The following is a 12501-nucleotide window of genomic DNA, read 5'->3' on the forward strand; positions in this document are numbered from 1 at the left end:
TATTATAATGTTTAAATCAGGTTAAACATATCTATCTCCTCAAACATTTATCATTTATTAAGATAAAATCCACATACCACAAAAATTCTTTAAAAAGTATAATTCAACATTTAATGTTTTCACTGAGTAGTGCAACCATCATCACTGTGCAATTTCAAAACATTTTCATTATGCAAAAGAAAAGCTATGTACCCATTCATACCCATTAGCAATCATTCCACATTCCCCTCTCTTAGCAACCACTTTTCTACTTTTTTTCTCCATGGATTTGTTTTTTTTTTTTTTGGACATTTCATATAAACAGAACCATACCAGCCTTTCATAACAGGCTTCTTTCATTTTAGTTTAATGTTTTGAAGGTTCATATTTTTCGTAGCATATATTAGTATTTCATTATTATAAGGGACAGACAGGTGCAAGTTGTGGGAACGTGAGATTAAGGGAATAATTCTATAAAATGGGTGCACTGTGCTGATCCCCACATACTTTTTTTTTCTTCTTTTTTTTTAGTACTAGGGATTGAACCCAGGGGCGCATAGCCTCTGAGCCACATTCCCAGCCCTTTTTATTTTTTTTATTTTGAGACAGGGTCTTGCTAAGTTGCTTAGGACCTCACTAAACTGCTGGTTTTTATCTGGCTTTGAACTTGCAATCCTCCTGCCTCTGCCTCCAGAGCTGCTGGGATTACAGGTATGCGCCACTGCACCTGACCCAAGTTTTCCACCATTTTACAATCCTCCAAGTAAGGTATGAGAGTTTCCATTTCCTCATATCTCCAACACTTGCCATTATTTGTCTTTTTTTATTTTTATCATCCTAGTGTGGGTAAAATGGTTTCTTATTGTGGTTTTGATTGAATTTTCTTGGTGGCTATTAATATTGAGTATCTTTGAATGTATTTATTGGCAATTTACACATCTTCTTTGGAAATATTCTTATCTAAACACAATGCTCATTATTTCTTCTCCTTTTCCTTCTTTTGAGATGGTGTCTCTTTCTGTTATGCAGCTTGGCTGGAACTTACAGGCATGTGCCACCATGCCCAGCAACTTTGTTCATTTTTCAATTGGATTATGTGATTTTGCTCATTTTGTTTTAAGAGGTCTTTATATATTCTGTATACAAGTTCCTTATTAGTTATATAATTTGCAAATATTTTCTCTTTGTACATTCTTTTGTTTTGAGTAAAATTATTTTTAACTTTTTATCAAAAGTTTTTAATTTTGATGTAGTCAAATTTTTCTATTTTTTCCTTTTGTTGCTTGTAATTTTGGTGTCATAGCTACAAAAGTAGTACCTAGTCCAAGATTATAAGGTTTTACTTCTAAATGTTTTGCTAAAAGTTTTATGGTTTTTATCTCTTATATTTAAGTTTGTGACCCACTTGTGAGTTAATTTTTTAAAATTTTTTTAGATGGACTCAATGCCTTTATTTATTTTTATGTAATGCTGAGGATTGAACCCAGTGCCTCACATATGCTAGGCAAGCGCTCTGCCACTGAGCCACAACCCCAGCCCTGTGAGTTAACTTTTTTATATATGGTTATCCAATTATCTCAGCATCACTTGTTGAAAAGACTATTCCTTGCTTTTGTCAAAAATTAACTGACCATAAATGTATGGGTTTATCTTGGGTTCCTCAATTCTATTCCATTCATCACTTCTATTGTCATGCTAACGTCAAGTAAACCTTATTAATGGAGTGTTATAGTAAGCTTTGAATTCAGTAAATTATGAGCCCTCCAACTTTGTCCTTTTTCTTTCCCATATGAATTTTAGGTAAAGCTTTTTTATTCTTCCCTCCAAAAAGCTGAAAATTTAATAGAGACTTTCTAGAGAGCTATAGAAAGTTCAACTCAATTGTCATAAAATCTGATGATTTAATCTAATAAGTCAAAATTACTTGGAGATCATTCTTATATGCCTGTCATAGCTGAGGTTATGTTAGCCTTTCTTTCCGTAAGTTTTATTCTCTTTCCTTCATGCTCAGTTTCACTCTCTTTCACTAGAGGAAAGTGAGTTGAACTTTCTATAGCTCTCTGGACTTCATCAAAAGAAAACAAGGTAACTCTAACTTAGAAATAAACACACACTTTCTCTCCCTCACATGCATCAAACCACTACTATGACCACTACCGTCACCACACTTCTCTTTTAAGTACATACAACTTGCAGAAACTGGCCTAAGGAGAAAAAAAGTACTTTTCCTTTAGGGGGCAGTTGGACATGTCTATTCTTTTTTTTTTCTTTTTTTAGCATGAATACCCTCCCTAGTGAGAGGGTAGGAGAAGGGCCTAATAAAATTATGCTGAAAGTTCTCCTCTCACTCTGAACCTTTTGACACAGATAAAATAAAACTAAAAGAAATATCAAGGGGCAACCAGGCACAGTGGTGCACACCTGTAATCCCAGCTACTTGGGATTGCAAGGAGGATTGCAAGTCTGAGGCCAGCCTCAGTAACTTAGTGAGGCCCTGTCTCAAAATAAAAAAATAAAATAAAAAGGGCTGGGGATGTAGCCTATTGGTAGCATGCCCCTGGATTCAATTCCCACAATTACAGAAATAAAAAATGAAACAGCAAGGAAAAGCTACAATGGAAAATTTTTATTAGCCAAGCACAATCTTAGACTGAAAGTTGGATTTCTATATTTTCTTTGAGAGATAATAGGTTAGGAAAATAATTTACACAAAGAACATATGATGTTTAAATTGGCTTTTATTTTCCAGCCAATTGATTCTAGCCATGCAGGGACATATCATTCAAAGGATGAAGTCTTGAGTAGTAGCTTCAATTTACTTTAAAGTAGAGTCTACAAGGAACCCTCACTCTGCCTCATGCCTTTGATCCAATGTCCTGTGAATGCAAAGGGAAGGAAGTTCTCACCTAGACCTCTATTTCAAGTAATTTGCCCAACCACAGACCTTAAAGTTACACTGGCCTCTTCCTAGGGGTCAATGTCCAATAAAAGACTTCTCATATCCCTGTCTTATTCAGAGTTCTCAATGTTTTAGCTTTGTCTCAGGTCACAAAAACATTTCCTGAATTGCAACAAACTCTTCCTTCCCTCTACTAGATTTGGAATTATTTTGTTCTTGCTTCTTGTAGTTTCTGTAGTTTGGAAGTTAAAAAATTGATTTGAGACCTTTTTCTATGTAATATAGCCAGCCATTTAGTGCTTTAAATCCCATCTAAGTAGTTTAGATGACTCTCACAAATGTTGATATGTTATGCTTACTATCATTCACTTCCAAATAACTTTCATACCCCTTGATCTCTTCTTTGACACATGTACTGTTTGGATGTATGTTATTATTTTCCAAATATTTGGCAGAGTTTTTTTTTCAGATATCTTTCTTTTAATGGTTTATAGTTTAATGTTATTGTGGTCAGAGAACATGTCTTTGCACGAGTTAAATCCATCTAAATTTATGTTGTTGAATGGCCCAGGATTTGGTCCATCTTTGTAAATGCTTCATGAGAACTTGAAAACAAATGTGCTTCCAAAGAATATATTTTTAAAGATTCCCCTTACACCTCAATGATTTTTGCTTAATGTGAGCATTATTTCTTCCTTCTCTTCCTCTTTTCACCCCTGATTAGAAAAAGTAATATTCCACTGGTAGCCTGCAGAGAGACTTTTGCTGTTTTTGAATCATGTGGATGTATTAATTACTTAAGAAATAATTATTTGTATTTTTAAGAGTAAAAAAGGTTACTGGAGCCATAGTGGTGAGCTAGACACACAAAAACTTATCTACTACACACACACACACACATACAGTTAGTAAAGCAGAAAAGGTAAGGAGTGCTTGGAAGATAAAACAAAGGATGCTTTCAGACTGATAAGTCCAGAAAATTAAAAACACCTGCAGTAGAAAGTCAAACATACTTGGAGAAAGTTCAAGAACAGTGTCTATAAAACCAAACAACTACAGAGGGTACTGGTGCAACTATGAAATTAAAGAGTTCCTCTCTAAACAGCAGATCCACCTGCCCCTACCTTGCTATACCCCTCTGCCATGTCTGTTAAAGTAGGTAATGAGCACCAGTAGCATTTGATCCCTTTTAGTCCTCCAAAACTACATTTCAAAGACAGTATTATCTGACCAGGAAGAAAACCCAAATAACACTAGAGGTTGAGACAATTGAATAACTGAACAGAAGGGCACAAAACAGCAGCACATATTGCCTAGAAGAGAGATCCACTAAAGCCTTCTAATGAATATGCCCAAATTTTGGAACTGGGATGATCTATGCCATGTATCCCCAAAGGAGAACACTGTCTAATTGAAGCGCTATACTCTAATACTCAGAGAAGCCTGTTAGTGAAGTGGACCTCCCAAGACTTCACAACTGTGGATCAGAGTCATGCTAATTCCCTAGGGCAAATCCAAAGGGTCCTTGATTCCCACAAATGAATAAACAAAGGTTGGCCAGCTATTTCAGGGAATGAAGAGGAGACTACCAGAAACAAATAAAACTAATGCTGGAGGAAATAAACAGGTATAATAAAAGAAACAGAAGAGAACTTTGCCAAAATTAAAATTCATATTCTCAGAATTATAAGGAAGACAGGAAGTTTATAAAAAGAGAGCACATTGTTATAGAAGGAAACAACAGAAGACAAGAGAAAGTCCTTGAATGCTAGAAATGTTATTGCAAAATTAAAAATTCAATGGAGAATAGACATTGTGAAGACACCTGGGTTGCTGATGGAACTCAGTACCAAGCCTTGGCCTCTGACCACTGACACCTAACCCCTCCTTCAAAAGGGTCATTATTAGTATAAACCTTGAAATCACTAAAGAGAGGTGCCATTTAAATAGAGCTTTATGATATTAACTAAGGACACCACAAAAAGTATTACATTTTTATCAAACAATCACATTTGGACAGTATTCCAATGAGTTGCTTTAAGAAAATGTTCAGGTGATTGACACAAGAAGCTTGTCCTTATATTCATAAGTACCTTTTAGAAATATTATAGGTTAGCGCACACTGGCTAGTTTGCGGATGGAACTAGGTGCTGGCGGCCCCACCAACTGATCACTGACCCCTGACCTTCCCAGTGGCAGCCATTTCTAGGCCAACATCCACTATTGCTCACTTCCGGCCGCCATTTTCCTCTTCCATTTCTCCTCAGGTCCGCCTAACGGTGACCCTCCCGGGTCCCGAGCCTATTTTTTTTGCCAGCCGCACCTTCCTCACCAATCCTGGGGGCGACCAGAAGCCCCAGCCGCTGCCGCGGCCAGCGCAGCTGCCGACTCCACTGTCTGCTGTCAGTGTTACCGCGCCGTCTTCGACTTCGTGCCCGCGCCACCCGCGCCCGCACCGGCGTCCGCCATGGCCTACTCCGAGCCCTCACAGGCGCTCCTCAACTATCACCCCGACTTCGATGCCAACGTCAACAGCCAAATCCAACTGCAGTTGTACACCTCCTACGTGTACCTATCTGTGGCGTTCTTCTGCGATCGCCATGACGTGGCCTTGCAGCACTTCGCCAGTTTCTCCCTGAGCCGCTCCCAAGAGTGGAAGGTCTGCGCCAAGAAGCTGCTGGAGCTGCAGAACCAGCGCGACGGCGGTGTTCGCCTCCACGAAACCACCAAGCCCGAGCGCAACGCCTGGCACAGCGGCCTCCAGGCCATGGAGTGCGCCTTCCACCTGGAGAAGAGCCTCAACCAGGGCCTCCTGGAGCTGCACCACCTGGCCGCCGAGAGGGGCGACCCCCACCTCTGCCAGTTCCTGCAGCGCCACTATCTGCACCAGCAGGTCCTCATCATCCGCGAGCTGGCCGGCTACCTGACCAACCTGCGCAGGATTCAGGCCCTGGAAGACCCCATGGCCGAGATCCTCTTTGACAGGCTCACCCTGGGCCGCAGCTACAAGGACGACTGAGCAGAACTGTGCCCAGCCCATGCCACCCCCCGGGTGGGTCCCCAGGCCAGGCCTACACGTTGCCCTTTCAGCAAGTTCCCTTCATTCAGTTTGGGCCTTTCAGTTTGATTGTTACTTCCAATAAAGTTATTTGGTTCTTAAAGAAATAAAAGTGTCCAGTTGATGCGTGTGTGTGTGCACGCGCGCGTGTGTGCAAAACGCTCATCTTTTGAGAATGAGGGCAGATCCTTGTGTATCCAGGATTCTTTCTGCCCATCCGTGTCCCATCCACAGGCTACTCAGAATCTCCATGGGTAAAGAGGAAAGGTATACCAGGAGCCCCTGGAAAACACAAAATCAATCTTCCTTTATAAACAGTGTGTACAAGAGGGATAGGATTGCATGGGAGGATGTCGGTGGGCTCTTAGTAGCTATTCAATGCTGAGTATAAGAAGATGGTGCTTCTGGGGGACAAGCGAAGGGAACGGGATTGAGAATTAAAATAAGGGTGGGGGGAGGTTGGTCGCGCAAGCCTGTAATTCCAGTAACTCTAGAGGCTGAGGCAGAAGGATCGCAAGTTGGAGGTCAGCCTACGTGATTTAGTGAGACCCTGTCTCAAAATAAAAAGCAGGTTGGGGATGCAGCTCAGTGGTTAAGTGCCTGGGTTCAATCCCTGGTACCAAAAATAAGTTTTTAAAAAGGCACCTTCAACTTTACATAAAACATTTAGTTTTTTAGAATATGCAAATGTTTAACTTTTGTTGATTCTGGGTAACAAAATGAGAGACCCATGAAATGGCATGTCAGAGTACCTCTTTGACTACCTCACCCTGGGCCACAATGAGGGTGATGAAAGGACTGAGCCTTAGCCTGGCTTCCCCATAGACACAAGGTGAGTTACTGTGGTCACCAGTGTGTGTGTGTGTGTGTGTGTGTGTGTGAGAGAGAGAGAGAGAGATGGGGGGGCAGTAATATATATTACCCTCAAATATTTTCACTTCTTTTTTCCCATGTGCATCATTTCTTCCATTAAAGTGACCTTATTACTAAGAAAAAATATTAATAAACTCTCCAGCTTTGCTTGTTCTTCGTTGACTTAAAAATCATGAATTTTGGTGGTTATGCAGCGGGGCAATACATTATTCATCTCCCAGGAGCTTTGCTGTAGATAACACCTCTGACATGTGAGTTGTAATGATAATGGTTGCCTAGGTTACTTTCCAGAGACTTGTAGCCTGCTTTTGCTAAAAGCACAGACTCTTCACTTGGGTCTACACATATTTAATAGGTGACTGGAACAGAATGAAAAGGCTTGGCATCTCTGCCTTCATATTGTATCTCTTTTGCCACCTTAACCATTGGGTCAGTTTTCTGTTCAGCTTTACATGTGCACATGTTGATTATCTGAGAAATGTTATATCCAAAACTATTAAGACAAGTTTTACTTGACCTGGACTTGCCTAGCCATCTCTTCTCCCCCTTGAAGGCTAAAGGTTATCTGTCAGCCACCATCAACAAAAAGGAGTGAAAAAAGGTGGCAGCCAAGTTCCTGGAAGATCTGTGGCTATTACCCAAAAGTGAATATTCCTCCCCTTTATTAGCCTGTCTCTCTCCCTCATTTTTTCTATGTTTACATCTGTAACCCCTCAACTCCCTGGAGTTGAAGAGTTTATTTGTGACACGAACTTCCATTTCTCTATTCTCTGGCCACTAAATAAAACCTTTATTTCTCCCCAACACTTGTTTCTTGGATATTGGGATGGGGTAACAACCTGATACCCAAAACTGTCACTAGAAGGATGCAAAGGATGAGGCCAAGGTTGAAGAACATAATTGTTATATTGGACAAAAAAAACACTAAGTTGTCCTGAATGGTAAGCCTGTGACTTCAGCAACTTGGAATACTGTAGAGGGGTGGGAGGAGTTGAAAGTGGTTGATCAGTGAGGAAACATTGTATCCAGTCCAGGTGTTGGTTGAGGAAATGAAGACACAGATAAATTCCAGACTGGTTTGGGGAAAGTTAATCAAAGTTACTCATGAAGGAGAGATGAGGAATGAGAGATGGTTCTGGGGTTTGGACTTGAGTATCTGGGTTAATAGTGATGCTATTATGAACCCGGGAATGTTTGCAGCAGGCTCACCTGGGGGTGGGGGTGGGGAAACAAAATCTGAGATACTTATTAGACAAAAAGTCACAAGGTCAGCAAGTAGCTGAAAAAAAATGAATATCCCTTTCCCCTCCAAATATACATATGAGAGACATCATCCTATAGGTTATATTAAAGCCATGTAGGGGGTGGGGCGTCTATGGTGTCTGGGAGCTTTGGATCCCCTGCAGTTTTTACAGAGCACTGATATCTATGGACTCTAACATGGACTTCATTTAAAGAAACCCACGGACCATTAATGGACAAAAACATGAATCAATTTGTATTGTGGCATTCAAATCCTAGCACTTTGGGAGAGGCTGGTCTTGAAGACCTGGGCATAAGCAATTCTCCTGTCTTAGCCTACTGAGGAGATGGGATTACAGCATCAAGTACCAAGTTTTTAAAGACCATGACCCACCATACCATCATTATGCATTCAAGAGTTGAGTATGAATAACCACATCAAGATTTAGATCCTCTTCAAAAGTTTCAAGTGTCATCTGCATTAAAGCTCTCCATTGGACCCTCTCACAAAAATAAAAGCTGAAAGGGACCCAACTCCATTAATATACTTTAAAAAATATCCCTTCCTCTGACTTCAGTTTCCTTGACCATTAGGGTCTTTCATATTGCTTATGTTCCTTTAGACAAGAGCCAACAAAATGGTGCATTCCAAAAAATGTGTTCTATGGCCATAAGTTTTTCTTGGTAGGACAGAATAAACTTGGCATAATAAGTTTAGAATTAGGTCTTTTATTGTAGCCTACAAAAAGTTGGGTCAAGAATGTGAAAATGAGAATTAAATGTTAAAAATTTTTGAGGTTAGTAGAGTATATGCTTTGCATGAGTAAGGCCTGGATTCAATCCCCAGCATCAAAAACAAAAACAAAAAGCCTCCCATATATTTATGAGGTTAGATTACACTCTCTATGTGTTCTAGAGAAAAGACCCCCCAACCTGAAATTTGATGGTTTTTATTCTATCTCTGCCTCCACCTCTTACTAGCTATATGATAATTGGGAAAGTCCATTAACTGACCTTATCTTCATTATCTGTAAAGGAACCTGGTATTTCCCCTGCCTACCTCACAGGGTTGTTGTGAGGTTCAAATGAAATAATATACATAAAAAAGACAATAAAATGTGCAATACAGTTGTAGGGATATGTGTTACATGATTGCAAATCATTCTTTCTGCTCTTTGGCCTGGGAAGGTAGGTGATTTAAACACAAATTGAAAACATATATTATGTCCAAGCTGGATATGTGGAAATTAGGCTACATTAAACTTTTTTCTCCCTCTGAATACTTAGAGTACTCTTATAGGCTAATTCTAAAAAGGAAGAAGACTACAAATTTCCCTCAAATTATAAATTGGCATTGATGATGTTCTAAAGTAATTAAGGGTTGTAATAGCGATTTACAATGTCCATTTACTAAATTGTGACCAGAATTTTTTAAAATGAAGAACATAGAGGAGAATATTTCACAATGCCTCTCACATAGGAAGAGTAAATATTGTTTTAGTTATATGTATGTTTGAATATGTGTATAGTTGGCTATTAAATAAAATGATATTTTTTCTTGTGAGTTGCAAAAAATAAAAAAAAATTTTAAAAAAATAAAGCCATGTGACTAGACATACTCACCAGAAAAAGAGCATAAAGACAGTACGGCAAACTCATCCCCAAGCCCAAGGCAGCTGACATTAGAGGATAGTTGATGTATTGAAACACCCAGAGAGCTGCTGGTTCCATTTGATCCTTATGTTATTTCCAGAGTGTCCCCATGTCTGTTCCAAGTTTATTTCAAAATCAGCCCATTTCTGGAAGCTAGATGTGGCCTCTGGTTTGTCTTTAAAATGTGGAGAAAAATTGGCCTTTTGCTTTGTTTTAACGGCAATGGATAGAAAGAAATTATTTTCCAGTAAAAGAATTATTCCACAAGGAATTGATATACCTGCTTTTCTATGTTTGTTTCCTATTCCCCTTTAAAACCAACCCCCCTCCCGGTCCACCCTCATTTGACTAGGATATCTCCACCCATGTAAACACTAAGGTTGTCCATATCCATGAAAAAAATAGTCAAAACATTTTTTTTCCTGTGATACATTGGAGTTATAAAGATAAAAATAAAAATATTATAGACTAAAAGCTGTAGTCAAAGACACATGAATTGTTTTCATCCCTTTTAAGTTAGCAGATTGCTCTGAACATTCATTATAATACCAACAACTTTAGCTATGCAGTAATTATCTTCCCTATTTCCTCATTACTACACTTTAAGATTTTCTTAAAAGTTAAGATTATAGCATTGTGAGTTTAGCTTCCAGAAAATGTTATTGCCCCCTGCCCCTTGCACTTTTCAGTCCTATGTGGTCTTCTCACTGTATTTCTTTCTCTGCCTGCTTTGAGGACCTCCACCTTTGATTCAGAAATTACCTATTTTTAAAAAAACATACATATATATGTGTGTGTGTACACATACACACACACACACACACAGGCTTCTCTTCTAGATATGAATAACCACTAACCACAGAGTAAGCATCTATTTAAGTGCTTCAATTTTTAAATTGAGGACTTTTCTTAATTTCCTCTTTTAGAGAGGGAATTTAGAGCACTGATTTTTTCAATGCCTCCTTGTAATTATAGATATTATTATCTTCATTTTTCACAGGAAGAGACCCTATAAAATTCTTTGGGTTTTTTTTTTTGTTCTTTTTAATGTTTATTTTACAGATGAATGGAATTTACTGTGGTATTTCCCTATACATACACATGTGAATTGACCATGTTCGTTCACTCTTCTTCTATCTTGGGCCCCCCATTCCCACACCTTTCCCAGTCCCTAGTAACCAACTTTTACTTTCAGCTTGACTGTTTTACTTATTTATTTTTCTGAGTTCCAATATGAAAAAGAACGTGATATTTGTCTTTCTGTATCTGACTTATTTCATTTAACATGAAGTCCTCCAGTTCCATTCATTTTTCTACCAATGACAGGATTTCATTCTTTTTTATGCCTGAATAATACTCCACTGTGTGTATAGACCATATTTTTTCCACTCATCTCTTGATGACCACCTAAGTGATTCCATATCTTAACTACTGTGAATTTGCTGCAATAAACATAGGCATGCAGGTAATCTCTTTTGAATGCTGACTTAATTTCCTTTAGATATATACCTAGGAGTGGTATAACTGGATCAGAGATCTATTTTTATTTTTTTCAAGAACCTCCATACTATTCTCCATAATGGCTATACTAATTCACATTTCTACCAATAGTGTATAAGAATTCCCTTTTCTCCCTTTCTTTGCCTGAATTCTTCTTTTTATAAGAGCCATCCTAACTGTGGTGACATGATATCTCATTGTAGTTTTGATTTGCATTTCCCTGATGGCTAATATGATATTGAGCATTTTTTTCATAAATGTTTGGCCATTTGTATTTCTTTTTCTTTTATTTTCTTTTTTTGAGAAGTGTCTCTTCAGATCATTTGTCCATGTTTAATTGGATTATTTGTGTGTTGTTGAGTTTTTTGAGTTCTTTATATTTTCTGGATAATAACCCTCTGTTGGAGGAATAGCTAGCATATATTTTCTTCCATTGTATAGATTCTCTCTTCACTTTGTTGATTGTTTCCTTTCCTGTACAGAAGCTTTTTAATTTGATGCTATCCCATTTTTGCTTTATTCCCTGGTGCTTTTGGAGTCTAACGCAGAAAATCACTGCTTGTATCAATATCTTAAAATGTTTCTCCTGTGTTTTCTTCTAGTATTTCCAGAGTTTCAGGTCTTACATTAAGGTTTGATTCATTTTGAGTAGACTTTTATACAAAGTGAGAGAAATGTCAGAGTCCAGTTTCAATCTTTTGCTTGTGGATGTCCAATTTTCCTGAAATGGTTCCAGGATTTCTTAACCATACAATTCTTGGGTTCAAATCTCAGTTTAGCCATTTACTATGTTGGGTAAATTTGGTCAAGCTCTTTAACCTCTTATACCTTGTTTCCTCACATGTAAAATAAGGATAATAAAATTAACAATCCTACTGGGATGTTGAGATCGAGTGAGTGGCTGTATATAAATCACTTAGAAGAGTTCCTGGTACAATGTAAGTGACATTAGCCATCCTTTGTCACCAGTGTGACATCATCTTATATTCCTCATTTCTGGGTTCTTTTGTGATCTCTATGATTTGGAGAAAAAAATTTTTTTTCACATCTATGCTTCGCCACTGGAGGTCTCTCTTGCATTTCTACCAACCATATCACCCTACCTACTGAGAAGAGAAAATCCTTAGCAACTGCTTTGGTTGTCAGGTGCCAGGACTCAGGAGGGTGGTTTGCTCTTTTCCCTGCCCCAAATCCAGGCCCAAAATGTAGGTGAGTTTTGCTGTGGCAGCTTTCCATGGTATTGCCCCTGTTCTGTCTCCACCTGCCTTCCTTTGAAATCACCCCTAGAACACTTCGT

The 12501-nt window shown here is 38.6% G+C and overlaps 1 protein-coding gene and 1 pseudogene across 1 annotated transcript; one reads left to right on the forward strand and one right to left on the reverse strand.

Moving 5' to 3' along the window:
- The window catches only part of LOC107144188, a 12668-nt pseudogene extending 7321 nt beyond the window's left edge, over positions 1-5347 (reverse strand).
- A 181-nt stretch (positions 5348-5528) lies between these two features.
- LOC107144189 (ferritin light chain-like) lies at positions 5529-5954 on the forward strand. The gene has a single exon (XM_048796303.1). The coding sequence runs from the start codon at positions 5646-5648 to the stop codon at positions 5895-5897; it is 252 nt and encodes an 83-aa protein (XP_048652260.1). The 5' UTR covers positions 5529-5645; the 3' UTR covers positions 5898-5954.
- Positions 5955-12501: the final 6547 nt, after the last annotated feature.

The sequence above is a fragment of the Marmota marmota genome, unplaced genomic scaffold, assembly GCF_001458135.2.
Source record: "Marmota marmota marmota unplaced genomic scaffold, marMar, whole genome shotgun sequence".
Lineage (NCBI taxonomy): Eukaryota > Metazoa > Chordata > Mammalia > Rodentia > Sciuridae > Marmota > Marmota marmota.